At 43.5% G+C, this 17,575-nt stretch overlaps 1 protein-coding gene across 1 annotated transcript in view; it reads right to left on the bottom strand.

Annotated features, from left to right (window-relative positions):
* Positions 1 to 12,320: 12,320 nt before the first annotated feature.
* LOC147613362 (glycosyltransferase family protein) overlaps positions 12,321 to 17,575 on the bottom strand; it is a 31,405-nt gene continuing 26,150 nt past the window's right edge. The window contains exons 7-10 of the mRNA XM_086782674.1: positions 13,473 to 13,536; positions 13,229 to 13,376; positions 12,990 to 13,077; positions 12,321 to 12,900 (exon numbers count right to left, since the gene is read on the bottom strand). Of these exons, the coding sequence (XP_086638800.1) occupies positions 12,808 to 12,900; positions 12,990 to 13,077; positions 13,229 to 13,376; positions 13,473 to 13,536 (393 nt within the window). The 3' untranslated portion in view covers positions 12,321 to 12,807. The remainder of the gene's footprint in view (positions 12,901 to 12,989; positions 13,078 to 13,228; positions 13,377 to 13,472; positions 13,537 to 17,575) is intronic.

The following is a 17,575-nucleotide window of genomic DNA, read 5'->3' as shown; positions in this document are numbered from 1 at the left end:
TTTTGATACTAAGGATTCTTCTTCTTTCTCCTTAACTCTCTCAGGTTTCTTTTTCATCTTCATAAGTTCTTTCTTGGTTTTCCTTAGTCCTTTCTACTCTCATTGCACCTACTACCACTTGTTCAAGTGGTAGAGTCTACCACTTGTTCAAGTGTTAGAGTCTCTATTAGATGAAGCCATTGTTATCTTTAAAGCGTTATTTGCAAACCACATCTTTAAAGCATTATTTGCAAACCACATGCAAACCATTGGCTTAGAGTAAGCTATTTTCTCGCTTTGTGAGCTTGATCGAGTCTCATTTTAGGAGTGCCCTGAACTCAACAGCAATCTTTTGTGGGTCTTTTCTTTTAAGTGATTCTTTGTTGCTCCTATTGTTTAAGGTCTTCCCTCCAGAGCTGATTAACATGATATGGCTCACCACCCTTTTTGCTTCATCTTGACCCGCCTACACCTGCACCAATAATGCATTACTCTAGATGAGTGCCCCTCATCCTCTATGTAAGTTCCATATTCACACCTTCTAAGAACCTCTTGTTATTGTCACAACTCCTATTAAGACACAATAGTCCTACTAACCTCGCTTCTTCTAAATTCATAACAGGTTGGTCCCCCTAAGCATAAAGGAATCTCCCCTAGCAAGATCGTCAAAAGTGTTGTCGTCTGGCCAAGACTTGAAACTTTAGTAGTTCTAGACCGAAAATTGAAGCATAATATCAGCCAGCCAGGAACCTTGACTGTAACAACTTTTACAATTTTGCGGCCTATTCTCCTACCAACAGATGTTAGGGGTGGGTGGCCTAATGAGGTCCACATCACCCAAGATTTTCCGTTGTGACTAGCCCCAATGTCAAACCAATGTTGGCCACATAAACTAGGCGTGTTAATCCCATTTTGGTTTAACTAAACATTTCTTCTCTACACATGAGAGATGGCTTGTAAATAAGTGTCATGAATTCACTATAAAATGTTATACTATGAGAAAACGTTGGCCAATGCGACCAAGCTCACTATAAGTTTTTTAGGCACCTAAGTGTGAATAAGGGCCAGATGTACATAAGTAAATTTTTCTCATAATCAAAGAGAATCCCATTTTGTGCCTTGAGTCTAGTTTGAACTATGTAATATTCTTTCACTACTAGTATGATATAATAATGTACAATAGCCCTCTTGTAGACTTGTCTACACTCATGTTACATATGTTTCTTTAACTGTGTAATATTTTTTTACTATATACATTTGCTTAAAGTTATTTAACTATGTAATCTTCTTTCACTGCATCTTCTTAGTCTCTTTTAGTAGTCCGTAAGTGTACTTCTCTACGTAAGTGTGCATGTTGGGACCATACTATCAAAACCACATGGGGTCTTGTATATTGGGCATCCAAGCATTGTTGGATGTGCCCTAATTAGTGGGCCCTAATTAGGGCACATCCAAGCATTGTTGGATGTGCCCTACTTAGTGGGCATCCGTCTTACTATGCTGGCGTGGTGACCCCTAGTACTTTTGGTGATCCTGCTGGGGATATAGCCATTGTGTGCCTAAAGTAGAAGAAATAGTAGAGGAGTGCCAGCACTGAGGCCACTGATTTTGAAAGAATCATGGTAGACAAAGGATCACTAGAGGAGCTTGAGCAGCCAGCACAACTAATGCAAGAACCACTGGTAAATCAAGAAGCCAAATCAAGGAGAAGCTCAAGAATAAGAGGTAGAGCAACAACAAGAGGAGTACTTTGGATTCTAGGAACTATTCCAAGAAGCAGAACCTGAGCATGAAATCAAAATGGTAAACAACTTTAGCCATAAAGAGTTCTCAACATACAAAGGTAACAAAAAAGAGGATCCAAACATCCATGTTAAAAATTTTGAGCAAAAAGGAAAGTCTACTAAGCCCTAGAAATGGTGATCTGAGGCTGGAAGAACTAAAGAGAGACCAGTTTTCTGTAGCCACCTTTGGTGGCATGCCAACAGAGTGGTTAACATAGTTTGATGACAACCAATTAGACATGTATGAGGAGCTGAGATTACATGTGATGTAAAACTCTAACATACTGCTTTCTTTGACTCTTACACATGGTTTATGAAAGTAAATTGAAAGTTGATGTGTAACGAGGCTAGCCCATAAGATGGGTGTGATTCAGGTTGGGATGTTCATAAGATTGGAAGAATTGACACCTGGTCTAGCAAGGACAGTGGTAAGCCATGAACATTGGCTCACTACACATGGCCAAATGGATCTGGGTGATTCTTGAGATGCTTTGTGTGAATAGTTTTCGCTTTCTGATGAAAAGATGACACTCTCTCAAAGCATGGCGATGCCAAAGGAAAGAAGAGAAGCATTATGGAAAGTTCAAGGCTTGGGGGTGAAATTTTGGAGTGCCGCCGACCATGGAATATGTAGCATTTCTTTTACCTTTTGGGCAGCTCTACCTTGCTTGATTAGCAAAGATATAGGCAAATTTAGTGCCTGGGAGGGAGATGTAGAGCATGCTTGTTTATGGAGTCATCGCTCTATGTGGAGATCGCCATTTATGTGCATGGATCCAACGACTCCAAAGACCATGATTGGTATGGCCCCTTGATTGGGCAATATGGAGGATTCACCAGTGGCATCTTCACAAAGTCCAAGCATGCCGACATATTTAGAAGACTAGTAGCCCTTGTGAGTGTGCAAACACCGGAATTGTGCTATTATGTTGCATGCATGGATAGAAAGAGGGTTGGACCACGAATGAGATGCAATCAAGAGGATGATTCAAGACAATTGGACCATACTCAAACATGCAAAGTGTGGGGGGCATGGAGCATGGAAGCTACATGCAAGAACAAGATTTGATGTTGGAGTGCCTTAGATGAGACCATTGGGGGCAATCAATGGAAGGCATAAGTGCATGGATGGGTGTCGGATAGACCACAAGGTAGGAAAGACTATCTAGGGCTATGTGCGTAAGTGCTGATGGCAAATGGATGTGAAGAAGAGGATTGACTACAAACCAGAAACTTATAAGGGTTTGGTTGGAAGTGGAAGGAGGTTTGGGCTTGTTCTTAGCAGGTTTACGAGTGATTTGGCATTTGGGATAGTCAGGTGATGTACTTTGCAAACAATCATAGCTATACTAGCTCTACCCTTTGTGGTGGGGATATTGGAAATGTGGTTTAGCTTTCGATATATCTTTAACCTTTGTGGTGGGTTATTTTACAAGGAGCAAAAGGACTTGGCAAGCTAGTTAATTTTATGAGTCTAGGTGGTAAGGGAGTCACATGGCATGGGTCAAGGTGGAACCCTAATTGAGGGAGTTAGGAGGTGGCCCTTGATGCTCTCAAGGGACATTATACATCATCAATGATGTCATTCTTATGGGTTCCCTCTTTTCCACATCTCTATATGATGAGAGGTTACAAAGACTCAAAAAATCATCTTGTATAACTCTTGTATTAGCACTCGAATAGAAGGGCTATGTGCCTAGCCTTTTGTGGACTATATCTTGTGTCTAGTTGGAGTTGTTATGTTGCTTAATATGTTCATTTAGTGGATCTTGATTCATGTTGAATATCCAATATGGTATTAGAGCCATCTTTCTTAGAGCTCTCTTTATGTAAGGAGTTGTTTTAGCTCTTGGTCAAGCCCTTTGTTGTGAAGCATGTTTAGCTATTTATTAAGCTCTTTGTGATGCTTGCTTGTGTAGGAGTTAACTTTGTGTTAAGTTCCTAATACACACTTTGTGTAGGATTTATCTTTGTGTTAACATCCTAATCTATACCTCCTTTATGAAGAGTATCTATGTGGTGCTAAGCATTTGTTTATATCCACGTTATGCTACTTGTCCCTCTAATCGTTCTCTTTAATCCTATGAGGCTTAAATAATTAAAGAGGATAAACTTCTCCTATGAATTCTCTAAGTCTTGTTGAGAGAGAGGAGGATTAGTGCTCATTGTTGGATTCTCTACTTCTCTGTCATCATAGAGAGGTTGCAACGCTCACTGTTGGATTCTCTGCAACTCTGCAATTCTATGCTTAGCATTGGCCGTTTGCTGCAACAACGAGTCAGCTGGCAACAAGTAGTCGAGAAGGATCATATCGCAAAGCAGTTGGCTAATGGCTTCTGGCACTAGTCATGGAAGGTTGCCCATGAGAAGAGCATTGCAGCTGGCTGGAGGTAATCTGGTGCGTTGGGCGCAGCTGGGTCACGTGGTCTCATTTCCATGGTGCAGTCCATAACTGGAAAGATCCAGTTAATAAGGTGGTAGGTGTAGCTCCCATAACGCGTATTTTGGTGGAAGTCAAAATAGAGTATTCACGTGAAGGTCAAATTGGGCAAGTTTTCTTTGTGCTTTTTTAAAAGGCGCAAATCACTTGTAAAAAAATATTATTGGGTATGATGAAATGAGAATCATTGCATCAGATACTAAAGAATCCAAGGTACAAGGGATAGTTGAGGTATCTTGAGGCTCATCTTTTGGGTTTCCAAATACAACCCAAGCATTACTTTGAAGCTCTAGACACACAGGAGGTCACATCTGAAAGAAGGAAGCAAGACTCCTAGAGTGAAGCAAACTATAAGAAGGAGGACTAAACACTGTGACTTTGGGTGAGACAACCTAAGGAAGTGACGGAGAGTCAAAACTCAAATCAAGAGCAACCAATTGAGGAGGAACCTAAGCCAGAGTATGATAAGGAGAAAAAAGCAAAAGATAAGCTTTGGTACTATGAGGCTGCCTTAGCTCAAGGCATTAGAGATTTTTTGGCTTCGAATATGGAGCTTTATGGGTGCGGTGAGAGGTTCTTAGTGTCTCTATCTCAACTTTTGAATCTCTTTTAATATTTGCCTTGTATTAATCTTCCAACTAGTTCTTAGCTAAGGTTGCTTTGATTTATCTTGCTTCCATCTTGCTCGTTATTTATTCTAGAGATGGGTAAGGAGTATTTTGAGAAAGGTGATAGATTTGATGGTACTAAATACCACACATGGTCCATAAAGATGCAAATGGCCATGGTGGAAAATGATTATTGGGCATAACTAAAGGTGATTATAAAAAACCCACTAAGGATGCTGAGGCACTAAAAGTTTAAGAAGCACTTGATATGAAGGCTCTAGCCTTCCTTGTTAAGGGGTTAGATGATACACATATACCACAGGTAGCAAGTGCCACCTCAGCCAATGAGGCTTGGACTAGGCTTAAAGGCATCTTTGGTCAAACCGATGCTGCTTTGAGACTTTGGTTGAGAAAGAGACTTTATTGGCTTGACATGGGAGATAAGGATACTGGCAACCCATTTAAGTAATATCAAAAGTCTCATGAATCAACTTTCAAGGGTTGGGTTAATTTTATTATAGAAGAAGAAGCTATTTTTGTGTTACTCTCCTCAATGCACCCAAATTTTGATAATGTGGTTGGTGTTATTACAATCAACCCAATTTAACCCTTTTTAGTGCAGCATCACATTTAGTAATGGAGGAAGCTCGCCTAGGAGTTTTATCAGATGGTATTAAATCCTCAAATGTGGAAGTACCTAGTACAGAATCTGACATGATGTCTAAAGAAGAGAAGACGAAGGGGTCCAAAGCTTGCTTCTACTACAAGAAGAAAGGTCATATGATCAAGTATTGTTTCCAAAGGAAGGGTGATGAGGAGAAGCTTAAGGGCCTCAAAGACCAAGAAGAGGCAAATATTGTCTCTACATCAATGGATACTATTGACTTAAGACTTAGCAAGGGGCTGAGTAACACTGTAAATAATTTTTAACTAGTGGGCATTTTGTGTGAGTGTGTATTTTTTTCAAGAACTTCAACTTGGTGAGAGCCCACCCTGCAAGGTAAAGCTAAACCAAGAGTAATTATTGGAAATATGGTTTAGATTTTGATATATCTTTAACCCTTGTGGTGGGTGATTTTACAAGGAGTAAAAGGACTAGGCAAGCTAGTTAATTTTACGAGTCTAGGTGGCAAGGGAGTCACATGGAATGGGTCAAGGTAGCACCCTAATTGAGGGGAGTTAGGTGGCCTTAGATGCTCTCGAGGGTTATACATCATCAATGATGTCATTCTTATGGGCGCCCTCTTCTCCACCTCTCTATATAATGAGAAGTCACAAAGACTCAAAAAACCATTTTGTATAACTCTTGTATTAGCACTTGAATAAAAGGGCTATGTGCCTAGTCTTTTGTGGAGTATATATTGTGTCTAGTTTGAGTTATTATGTTGCTTAATATTTTCATTTATTGGGTCTTGATTCATGTTGAATCACCAATAGGGGAGCACTCTATCCACTCAGTGGAGAGCCAAATTAAGTAGTAAAAGGAGGGTGAGAAGTGTTTTACTTACACTTATTATTACAAGTTTTTCAGGAAAAACGTGGACGTAAGAATTCCCTTGTTTATCGTGCTTGCTAGATTGAAGGTAGTAGCAGTCAATCATAATTATGTCCATTAGGCATGCCATGGAGATGAGACATCATAAGTATCATGTGATTTCATCCACATCATAAGTAGGATCTTCCTTTGATGAACATTGGCTCCTACTATTCCAGATCTGAACCGCAACTATTTCCCAACACTGAACCTCCGAAAAATTAGTCTAGAAAGGATCTTTGCCTCATTAACATTTGAGCAAGCTTGTTATCCTACTAGCACCCTGATTCAAGTTTAGATAGGCTTGGTGGAGGCAAAAGCAAGACTTTTATAGAAGAAACTTACACACACATATACGCTATTCTAATACATTAGCATCAAATCGAAGCAAAGAGGTTGATGTATAAGTCTGTTGAGCAAAGGACCAGGCTAAATTGAAAGAAACTAGTGCTAATGGCCTCCTACAAGCACCCCAGTGCAACCCAATTTGTGATCACGCTTGCTCTTCTCAAACGAACACTGGTTGTAGTTGGTCGAGCGATCGATTTATTGATGAATGGTTGCTACAAGGGACTAAACTAGCTAGGAGGGTGGTATATAGGCCTCCCAAGGATTAATTAATGGGCAGCCTATATACCGGGAAGGTGAAAGGAAAAGCCAAAGATTTGGATGGCCACAACTACCTGAAACACCAATTTATTCTACTAGAGCCAGTCCTGCCCACAATACCACCCATGCGTCCCGAGATGTCTACCCCCAATAACAATCACACGGTCCTTTGCCAAAGGGATAAAGGGAGATCTCTCAATGCCTAGATGGAGGCATGAAGAGATGATCCAAGTCAGTGGTGGTGATGTGGATGGTCCATGATATGCCATGGAGTGTTGGCAGGCCGAGGTGAAGTGGTTAGTTCGAATTGATTCGTAGCTAGATGATAGGGCAAGGTGATGGGCAACTTTGAATAGCCCTGATAATAGGCAGCTTGTCGAGACAGCATGGAAAGTGATAGGCGATGGAGAGGTTACTTATGCCGGTGGTGGAGGAAGTGGTGTGGACTCGTCAACAAGAGGTAGTTAGTAGAAGCGCTCCACACCTTGTGTTTGCGGAATGAGTGCCAAGACCACCATGGAATGATTGGCATGGCTAGATGGAGGTCTGCAATAGCTTGGCATGACAGGTTATTATGCCCAGATAGGGCTTTGCTTGACGAATACATCAGCTAAGGTGAGGTTTTATTGATGGTGGTTTGGAGTCAAAGTAGAGGATATAGGCAGGGCGGCTCATTGGAGGTACTTGCAAGGTCGAGGGTTCTCCAAGCGATGGGTCGGCGGGCCGCTTGCCATGGGCCTCCCATCCAAAGATGTACCTAGCGGGTTGGCACATTGATGAGGTTAGTTGTAGATGCAAGAGTTTGTATATGCTTTGAGATGCGAGAAGTGAAAAATTTGCGAGCGATGACCATAGTGAAATGTACAAGTGACATGCATGGGCAATGGGCAAAACATGTGCCTATGTGGATGTACTTCTCCAACACAAGGACTTCTCCAACACAACTATTTTCTTTGAGTCTTTCTTCGACATTTACTTGACACCCCATTTCTTGGGGAGTCGAGATCAATATATTTTTAGAGGCATGGCAATGGATTTATGCATGGTGATGCCCACCACAGCTGCTGCAAGGGAGCTGTGCAGGCTTTATGGCTCGATGGACTTGGCATTGTTGAGTGTATGGACTAGAGGTAGAGCAGTCCTAAGAAGAGCGGGTATAATTCATCCTCTTACCAAAGGTAGAAATCTTGTTTCTTGTGTTGGATGAGGCATGACCACCAGGTTCTTGCATGGGTGTCGTACTTTCCTTAGCTAGCCAGGGTACTCTTGGGTACCTATGCTTTCTTGGTGACCTCCCTGAAGGGTTGCTGAGAGGTTGAGGTTTGGGAGGTGGTCTTGATCAAGGCTTTGGATCTCCGTAATGGGTTGAGGGGGTGGCCCGATGAGACGAGATGAGAGGTTTGTTTAATGTTAGAGATGGTGGTTCTCCATGGCCACAAAATCCTGCACGCTTCCTTAGTAACCCCAAGCCACCACGTGACTACCCTTGACCTCTTGTTGTGTCTAATCAATGACCCCAAGGTCACTTATATAGTAATAACCCGTTTATTATTGGCCCTTGCTCTATTTTTAAGTTCTCATTTTATTTATAAGCTTTTGACCATTAGTAGCCCCAACCTGTTAATTATAAGCTCCTAGCCAATCTAGACCTCTCTTTACTAGTGCTCTTATCCCATGTGTGAACCCTCCAAGTCCCCACACTTCAGCTAAGCCTTTAACCCTAATCTTGGGTTAGCGTTAATCCTAATCTTGGGTTGGCACACACCCCTAATCCTAATCCTAGGCATGCATGTTCTCGAACAACCTAAAGACAGTATATGACTAACAACCACTTTCACCCAACCAAATTGGGATGAACCAAAGGTCCACACAATTCCATCAACAGAGATCATGAAGGACAATGGTTATAGCATATTCCACCTCTAATTTTCCATGGGTTACACCCCATTGAACAAGTGGAAATCCACGTGACTCCTAAGTCCTAGAACCAAGATAATCCCGTGGAACTTTAGAGTATTAAATGGTCCAACTGTCAGCTGGTCTAGACATTCAGTCTAAGAACGAGAGGTTCTAAACTTCTCATCTCTATCATGTACAATGTCGATGCATCAATTTTATTTGATCATCACAAGAGAGCATGTGAAATAACATGCCATGCTTAGACAACTAAGAAAGTTACTTATCTTGTTGTCCCTCAAAGACCAGCACTGTTCCTCACAATTACCATTGGTTAACTGTGCCAAAGCATAGAGTGTCCCAGACAGATATCCGTGAAGCCTCGAGAGATCGTATATGAGAATACACTCGTGTCCCATACCACCAAAGCATACCCCATATAAAACCTTCGCTATAAGCATCATCGTAGGTGGAACCGCCAACTTTTCCCCTACAACATAGCCTTGAAGCAGCTGAATTCCCCTCTGAACACCAAGGTTAAAATCGTAGGTCAACTTGAGGGTCAATCTAATCCATGCGAAAAAGGAGGATAAAAGATACCACCATGTTCATACCTCCCTAGCTCCTACAATCAGCTCCACTCGTGGCTCTCTACTATAAGCCACCCGAAAACCTCGGTCCAAGCACCCTAGAGTATGATCATCACCACAAGACTGCCTAACTTAGCATCTCATCTTGGGTTAAGTCAACACCCAACAAGACCACCTGTGTCACCCAGTGGCTATCCAGATAACACCAAGGGTTCATGGTAAAGCTTGGTGTGATCGCTTCATTATTGTTAAAAAGTATTATCCACTTATGTAGAAAAGTAAGACCATGCAATAAATTAGATTCCATCACAATTCGACAAAGATCTCAAAAAAAATTTATTATTATTTAGGGATTTTACAAAAAAGGTACTTGAAATAAGCAACATGACTAAGAGTCTCTAAAGTCGAAACTATTGAGCCATTCTTGGACCCGCCAAATGAGTGGAATTCAAACCACTTGAATCCCTCTTAGCAATAGCCTCCTAACACCACATGACAACCCTACGATCATCGGTAGAGCAAAGTCTTGGACCACCAAACAAGCTTGGACCCGACACGATCCTCCATCAAGGAACCCTAGATAACGCGCTTTTGTTAATCATCCAACCTTACTGTTGGTGGCGGGTACAATCCCGATGGCTTCACATCTCAAAGTCATCACTAACCAACTCGAAATCACTACCACTCACTCCATATATCTTCAATGCACACGAAACCATGCATGCAAACTTGGAGAAAAATAGAGGCAAAAAGGTGACGGGTTACGGGCCATAAAGTGAAAGGTTAGAGAAAAGCTTTAAAGGTAGATAAGAGGGTCGAGACACGTTACGTAGGTTGGGAGAAGGTGTTTATCCAAACCCAAGGATGATCCAACAAAGAGGACAAGGTTGATTTTATAGGAGCAAGTGAGTATATAAAAAGCGTGTTTTTATTTTTTGCTTTCTTAAGGGCCCCCTACTTTTAACACAAGAAAAAGCTTTTCTTGTTTTTATTTAAAACTCCACCACTCTTTTTAGACTCAACATAAAAACATAAAAAAATAGCTCGATTAGATCAACTCAATATATATTTGGAGTAGCTTTTTCTACGTGCACTTTTTTCCTCGAGCGCCTCCTCGGGTATGGCCATCTTTTCAACACAACCATGCTCAGGTCCTTCCCCGCTCTTCTGCCCTAGCTGGCTGACCTGAACCAGGCGGCATGCAATTTAGCTAGCACGCACACGACACCATGTCCCACCAGCTTGATCTGCCCAAAGCCACCACCTGCTGCTCAGCCTTGCGCAGTGTTGAAGCCGCTGCTCTACCCTGCGCATCAACACATGTAGCCGCCTGTTGCGCTGTGTTTTATTCACTGCAGCGCTACCTTGGCTTATGCGTGGCCTGAGAAGCCTTCATGACACTGCACCCCATTAATAGGCTGGCCTATAGGCAGTAATCACGCCTGACTACCTTTTCCCTTCTTGTGCGCATAGAAGCCCACATATGCCTAATACTCTTTCTTTTCCTGTCTACCAACACAAGGGCAAAACGAAGCTGCACAAAGAGACTCTTTAAGCCACCATGACTTTCCCGCACCAAGGGTGTCTTTATCCAGCATAACAAGGGTGCCCTTTTTTACCCTCTCAGATCCTTGCGCATCCACTCGAGGAATCTCTCTTTCTTGCTTTCATCCATGAGAACGCATGGCTTTCTTGCCAAAACAACCCACGCTAGAGTACTATCTTATACATCCTTCATGCCTCAGGTTCTAGCACTTTGTCAAATCAAGGCTCTAATACCAATGTAATGTCTTTACAAACCATACCCAAAATCAAGGCTCTAATACCAATGTAATGTCTTTACAAACCATACCCAAGGATTACCCAGCCGGGTCCGAAACCCCAAACCTAATCCGGCCATGGCAAAAGCTCTGTGAGTAGAACCGAAGCCCTAACAAGACTTCATAGACCCAACATCATTGTATGCATCGCATGACAACAATAGATTCTCATACCACTAGCCTCAAGCCACCGCGTGACTACTTGACCTTTGGTCATCTAATAAGCAGTCCCAAAGTCACTTATATAGTAATAACCCAACTATTATTGGACCTTGCTCTATTTATAGGCTTTCCCACTTTATCTATAAGCTTATTAGCCCTAAGCTATTAATTATAAGCTCTTAGCCAATCTATACTTCATGCTAGCATCCTTAGCTCACATGTGTACGCTAGAGGTCCCCATGCCTCAGCTTAACAATCCTAGGCTTGTCGAGACGTAACACATTCTCTCTCTCTCTCTCTCTCTCTCTCTCTCTCTCTCTCTCTCCTGCACTAAACAGACATTCCGCCTGTCTACAAAGGACCATTTGAAGGGGTCTATTTCAAGAGATTTGCAAAGTCTGTAATTGAAGATCCATGCAAAGTAAGCAAGAAGCATTGTGTCTCGTTCATGTGGAGTGCAAGGAAGCACTATAGCTCCTAAAGCAAAGGGGGCAAGGAGGGGAGGGGACCTACGGAGACATGGGGGGGGTTCAGTCTATGCAAAGGTGTATCTTTAGCAATGCCATTAGTTAAAGCCATAATGCTAAGGTTCTTGGCTCAATCTCTCAACCACAAGATATCATCATATATAAACATAGAAGCATTTGCAAGTGTAATCTTGGCTCATGAGCCATGTTCATCACTGTATCAGCCCAATTTTAACCAATAGTATGTGCCTTTTTTTATTTAATTTAAGTGGATCACTTGCACTAACCATGGTTTTTTCTTGCAAGTGTATATACCACATGTCCCTTAGAAATTTTTCACGGGGAGCTGCTACATTTTGGTAGTGTGGTAGTAATTAACCCATGACTACGGCATAAAACCCATGAAGTTTTTATCAATTGAAAACTTCACGTCTATAACATTGTCTTTATGATGAAATAGAGCATTCAAAATATAAGTCTAGTCAACCACAAATAAGTTTGGAACACTCACTAAAAAGCTCCCCAAGGAAAAGCTTTGAACATAAATGGCATAAACCAGCTGCTGCAGTATCAAAACACTACAGCATTTCCTAGAATTCATACTCTTGTAAACAACTTTTTTAGAGCTTTCTTAATTATTATTACTATACTATATCAATGCCGTGGTTCGATCCAAAGACCTGTACGTCCACAGGCCAAGGGCGTTGCCGTTTGAGCTAGGGCCTCCGGTGACAATATGATCTTTTTAAGATCAGTTTTGTTTAAGCTCCTTGTGGCCCTTCAGTGGGACTAGCATGTGATGAAAACCCCAATAGGTGTATGCAAAAAATTCAATTCAACAGCCAGCTTGCAATTCTAGCAGCTAAAGATCGCAGGTTCTGACTTCCAATGTTTTAAGAACTTGGACAACCAACCTACCTACGCACAAGGGCACAGTCGACGTGTGTGTGCATTAGAACCTTCACATGAAAGAGCACTGTCTTGTGTGGCAAGAAGGCAGGCCCCTGGATGCTGCACAAAACAAACATTGCAAACGTTGATTATGATTTGTAAAAAGTCACACATCTCATCCCCAATTCCACTTAAAAACCAGGACTTACCAGATGCCTTGGTGCAGAAGGTGAGACCTCAGCTGGTTGATCAATACTCGCTACACAAGGACCCCTACAGCTGAAATATTTGTGAAGTCTGTACAGCAGACCAGAACACCAGTTCATTTTACTTTGTTCACATCAAGGCCACAGATGTTGATCTTTAAGCCAACAAATTTAGAAGAAATTAAAAGACATAAATTGATAATGTATTTTCTTCAAAAATTCAAAAGATTGATCCAACATACACTGAGCATTTATTGATGGCTAGCAACTTGCTTAGTTGGCAAGCTTGTCCATTCAGTTTGCAAGCTGTCTCACACGACAGCCCTAGCCTGCTGATTACAATTGACAGGCTCCCCAAACTGTTGTCAACAACAGTTTCCGATGCCTGGGCTGCAATTCATCACATGAAGCAATTTCCTCTTTCATAAAATGCTGAAGATAAAGAACCTACAAGATTTCAAAGCCTAACCTATTAACTGTACATACATGAAAAATTTGTGGGTAATAAAAAACAGTGGTGGTCTTCTGTTGCATAGGCATTTTCATGGACCTGATCAAACATGGAATGTAATAAGCTTTTTGAATACCTCTCTCTCTCTCTCTCTCTCTCTCTCTCTCTCTCTCTCACACACACACACACACATGTATGACATCCTCAAGAAATCCAGTCAGACTAGATTTTCTTTCAGTTAACAATTTTGCATGGACATGTACCTTTATTATTGCGCCTCATAGGTTGTGTTCGGCCTCAAAAGACCATAATATAATCTCTCTCTCTCTCACACACACACACAGAGGAGAACCCTTCAGCACAAAATGACAAGATCACAGAAATGGGACGGACTGCATGGTACAAGCTGCAGGGCGTCCTGGACACACTAGCAACAGAGGCGAAAGGAAAGATTGTATTATCAAGGAGGGACTGGAGCACCTCATATCAATTCCCTGCAAGAAGAACAGTATAACAAACAGATACAAGATATAGAGGCTATGCATGAAAAAGGAAATGAAGAAAATCAGAGATGAGAAGACTGCCCACCAGCTAGAACTCGAACAGCTAAGGGAGGAGGTCAAGAACCTCCGTTCTGAGATAACAGCGATTCAGGAAGGGAAGCCACAAGGATGGAGGAAGGTGAGCTCTAGAAACCAATGTGCAAGAAAACATACAGGCAGCCAAGAAGGAACTGGAGGAAAATAAGGAGGAGATGGAGAAGGGCTGGGCTGATATGGTCAAGAAGGAGGTCCAGAAATAATGGACACAGGTCACTCGTAGACAGCCGGTACCCACCCTCACCATCATCAATGATACCCTTAATTTCCGTCGCGAAAAGAGTGCTGAATTCTGAGTTTTGAAGTTACCGATTCTTCTCCGAAGCTTCTGCATATTACAGTGGTATCAGAGCCTACTTCAAGTACAAAGATTCAGCAAAGAAACCAGAATTTTTTCTCACTCGTGTGGTTGGTTTTTAGACGCCCGTGGACTACCACTTTCGGAGTGACTCCTGTCCCTCGAAGGACGGTTGGTTTTTAGCCTCCAGAAGCCTCCGGAAGTCTCCCACACAGATAGTGGATGGTCAGATTGCGTTCCGGAAAGGAATTGCATTTTTCTGCTATGGCGAGCTTCGATGACGAGAGAGACCAAGAACCATGGGACCAGAGTGCACCAAGCAGCCCAGCTAGGGCACCAGGCTTGAGTGTCACAGACATGTTCCAGTAGATGATGCGAGCAATCGCAGAACAGACAGCCAAGTTGGATGAGCACAAGGCGCACATCTTGGCTCTGGAGGAGCGTACCCGCTCTCCAACGTCACGTTTTCCATCTCCTCCTCCCTCTCCTTCCGTACCCCAGATACCAGATCCTCGACACAGGGACCCTCTCGCGGGATCACAGCCGCAGCCAAGCTCCTTGCTTGAGTTGCAGATGCGTGCTTTGCAGATCCGGCAACGAGAAGACGACGCCATGCGACGCGTGGAACACGAGTGTTACCTCAGAGCTTTGGACGCTAGATTGACACCGGCGGCGCCCTCCAATCATTTTCTCGAGAAAATGAACTTTAGTAAGTATAATGGTAAACTCGATCCCACAACTCTTTATTCATGGTTACATCAATTCGAAGCTTACTTTGCCGCAGTTAGGAAAACAGATACTGACAGAGTGATCTTAGCCAGTTGGTAAAGGTGAGGCCATTCCTTGGTGGACTCAGTGGGCTCATGCCCACACCCGTTGGGGTTTGTGTGGGAGCTGAGCTCACCACGGAAGCTGTGGAGGCGGCGGTGGCCTTTGGAGGCTTCTTCGGACAATCCCGAGAAGTATGTCCTTTTGTATGACAAAAGAAACATCTACCCTCCTCCTTGTACCGAGCAAGCTCCTTAGCACTCAACTTGCCGCCTGTCTTGCCTGCCTCCGCTTTTTGGTGTGGAGTAAGCTTAGACGCATTGTTCGAGTTCTTGGAGCCAGAGGCTCCCGGGCTCTGTTGTGGGGAAAACCCCGTCTGGTTCTGGCTTTTGCCCCCCGATGCGTTAGCCCTGGGAGAAGCCGGCTGGGAAGTCTTGGGCTTGCCACCATTGTGTTTCATTTCTGCACTCTGCGCAAGTGAGAGTGCGTCTTCAAAGGTGGCTAGCCTAAACATACACACCTCCCATTGGATTTGCGTGTCCAGGCCATACAAAGACTGCCCTTTCTTGTCCGTATCAGATAAGCCTAATTGCAGACATAAAGTCAAAATTTTATTGGCACACGTACGCGGATTCCGAGGAATTCGGTACACAGTGGGAACATACATTGGATGCCACAGGACCATGTCACTTTCTGATACGCGATGGTTGGCTTTTCTACAAAGGCCGACTATGTGTCATGAAGTCGTTTAGGGCAGCTCTTCTCCATGATGCCCATGACCCCATTACAGGTGGTCATAGAGGCATGAATTCCACTATGGAGAAATTGGAACGGCAATACTATTGACCAAAGATGAGGCGTGATGTGTTTACATATGTACAACGCTGTGACATTTGTCAAAAGGTGAAAGCTCCTCGTGGAAAGAAGATAGGGTTGTTACAGCCCTTGCCAAGTCCTGAGGGTCCTTTCCAGGACATTTCGATGGACTTTGTCACGAATCTGCCTCCTAGTACGAGTAAGCGTAATACACAGTGCTTAACTATTGTTGATAGGTTTAGCAAATTTGTTATGCTTATTCCGTGCGAATATGAAGTTTTTGGAAGGAGATTGGGTTTATCTTCGGATAATGAAGCAAAGATTGAAGCAGGTGGACAAGCGATGCCCAAAGTTGTCTTTCAGGAGCTTCGGACCTTTTTCCATCCGAAAAAAGATTAACGAGGTGTCTATGTAGTTAAAGCTACCTCCGAGTTGGACTATGCACGATGTATTTCATGTCAGTTGGTTAAAGCCATATGCAGGTCCACCCCCTTCAGAGGTCAAAGACGAAGCGGAACCAGACATTGTGGATGAAGCAGAAGTAATGGTTCCAGAACAGATCCTTCTGCAATGTTTCAAGCATGGCTCAAGCCGAAGACTACGACAGTTCCTCACAAAGTTTCAAGACCGGGGAACCCATGAAGCGGTATGGCTCGACAAAGAGTTTTTCGAAGACTATCCGGCATTATTGACGGATTATTTGGAGGCTATGCAGCTTCCGTCAAGTTAAGCAGAAGGGGATGTCACGTGCATCCTGCACTTGGATGCCACGTAGACATTTCTGTACAGAAGGTGCAGGACCTGGGATGGTGAACTGGTCCCATGTGAGCCCAGTCCGGGACGAGTCAGCCAGGGATCCATCTCAGTCGTCCGAGGTCAGGTGTGCATTGTCCTGCACAGGAGTCCAAGGTCAGGTGTGCATTGTCCTGCACATGAAACAGTGCCAGTCCCCGCTGTGAGTGTCCCTCTGGAATATGTCAGTTGTTCTGTATGTTTGGTCTACCACCAGATGTCAGACAGCTGTGTAGATGTAGGTATGCAGTAGGTTTGGACACGAGGAAGGCTATGGGCCACCCAATGGGGGGCCAGGCAGCCCCAGGACTTGCCCACCAGCCCAAGGAGCGGCTGGGCACGCTGTCGGCCAGCCCAAGAGGGCTTGGCCAAGCAGCGCTTTTGGGCCAACCCAGCCAGTTGGCTAGCCCATAGGGCAGCCTGGATTGCAGGCGGCCAGTGCCCAGGTGCTGCCCAGCAGCCTGCGCTGGCCTGGACAGCAGGCCACAGAGGCAACCAGGACAGTCCAGTGTGAACGTGGGAATTTTCAGCATTAAATACTATTAAAACAAGTCGTGGAGGGAAAAGTGAACCAGCCGACTACTCCTGATGGGGTAGTCATAGGCAGGTATGCGCAGGCAGGTATACGTGTGTGTACGCAAGTATATGCATGTATACGCAGGCAGCAACTCCAATCGCATGCAGGCGGGCTGGTATGCACGCAGGCAGGCTGACATGCGCACGCAGGTATACGCTTGCAGGCGGGCACGTAAAGCAACGCTGAAAGTCGGTGCTAGAGTTGCTGCAAAAAAACGTGAAAAAGCAATTGACGGGTGGCAGGTTTTTTTTTATATTTTTAGCTTTCGTTTTTTTTTTTTAACCCCGT

Source organism: Cibotium barometz, chromosome 44 (genome assembly GCF_041138505.1).
Source record: "Cibotium barometz isolate CiBa-2024 chromosome 44, ASM4113850v1, whole genome shotgun sequence".
Taxonomy (NCBI): domain Eukaryota; kingdom Viridiplantae; phylum Streptophyta; class Polypodiopsida; order Cyatheales; family Cibotiaceae; genus Cibotium; species Cibotium barometz.
Note: the sequence above shows the minus strand (reverse complement) of the source record. Positions and strands in the feature narration are given on the sequence as shown.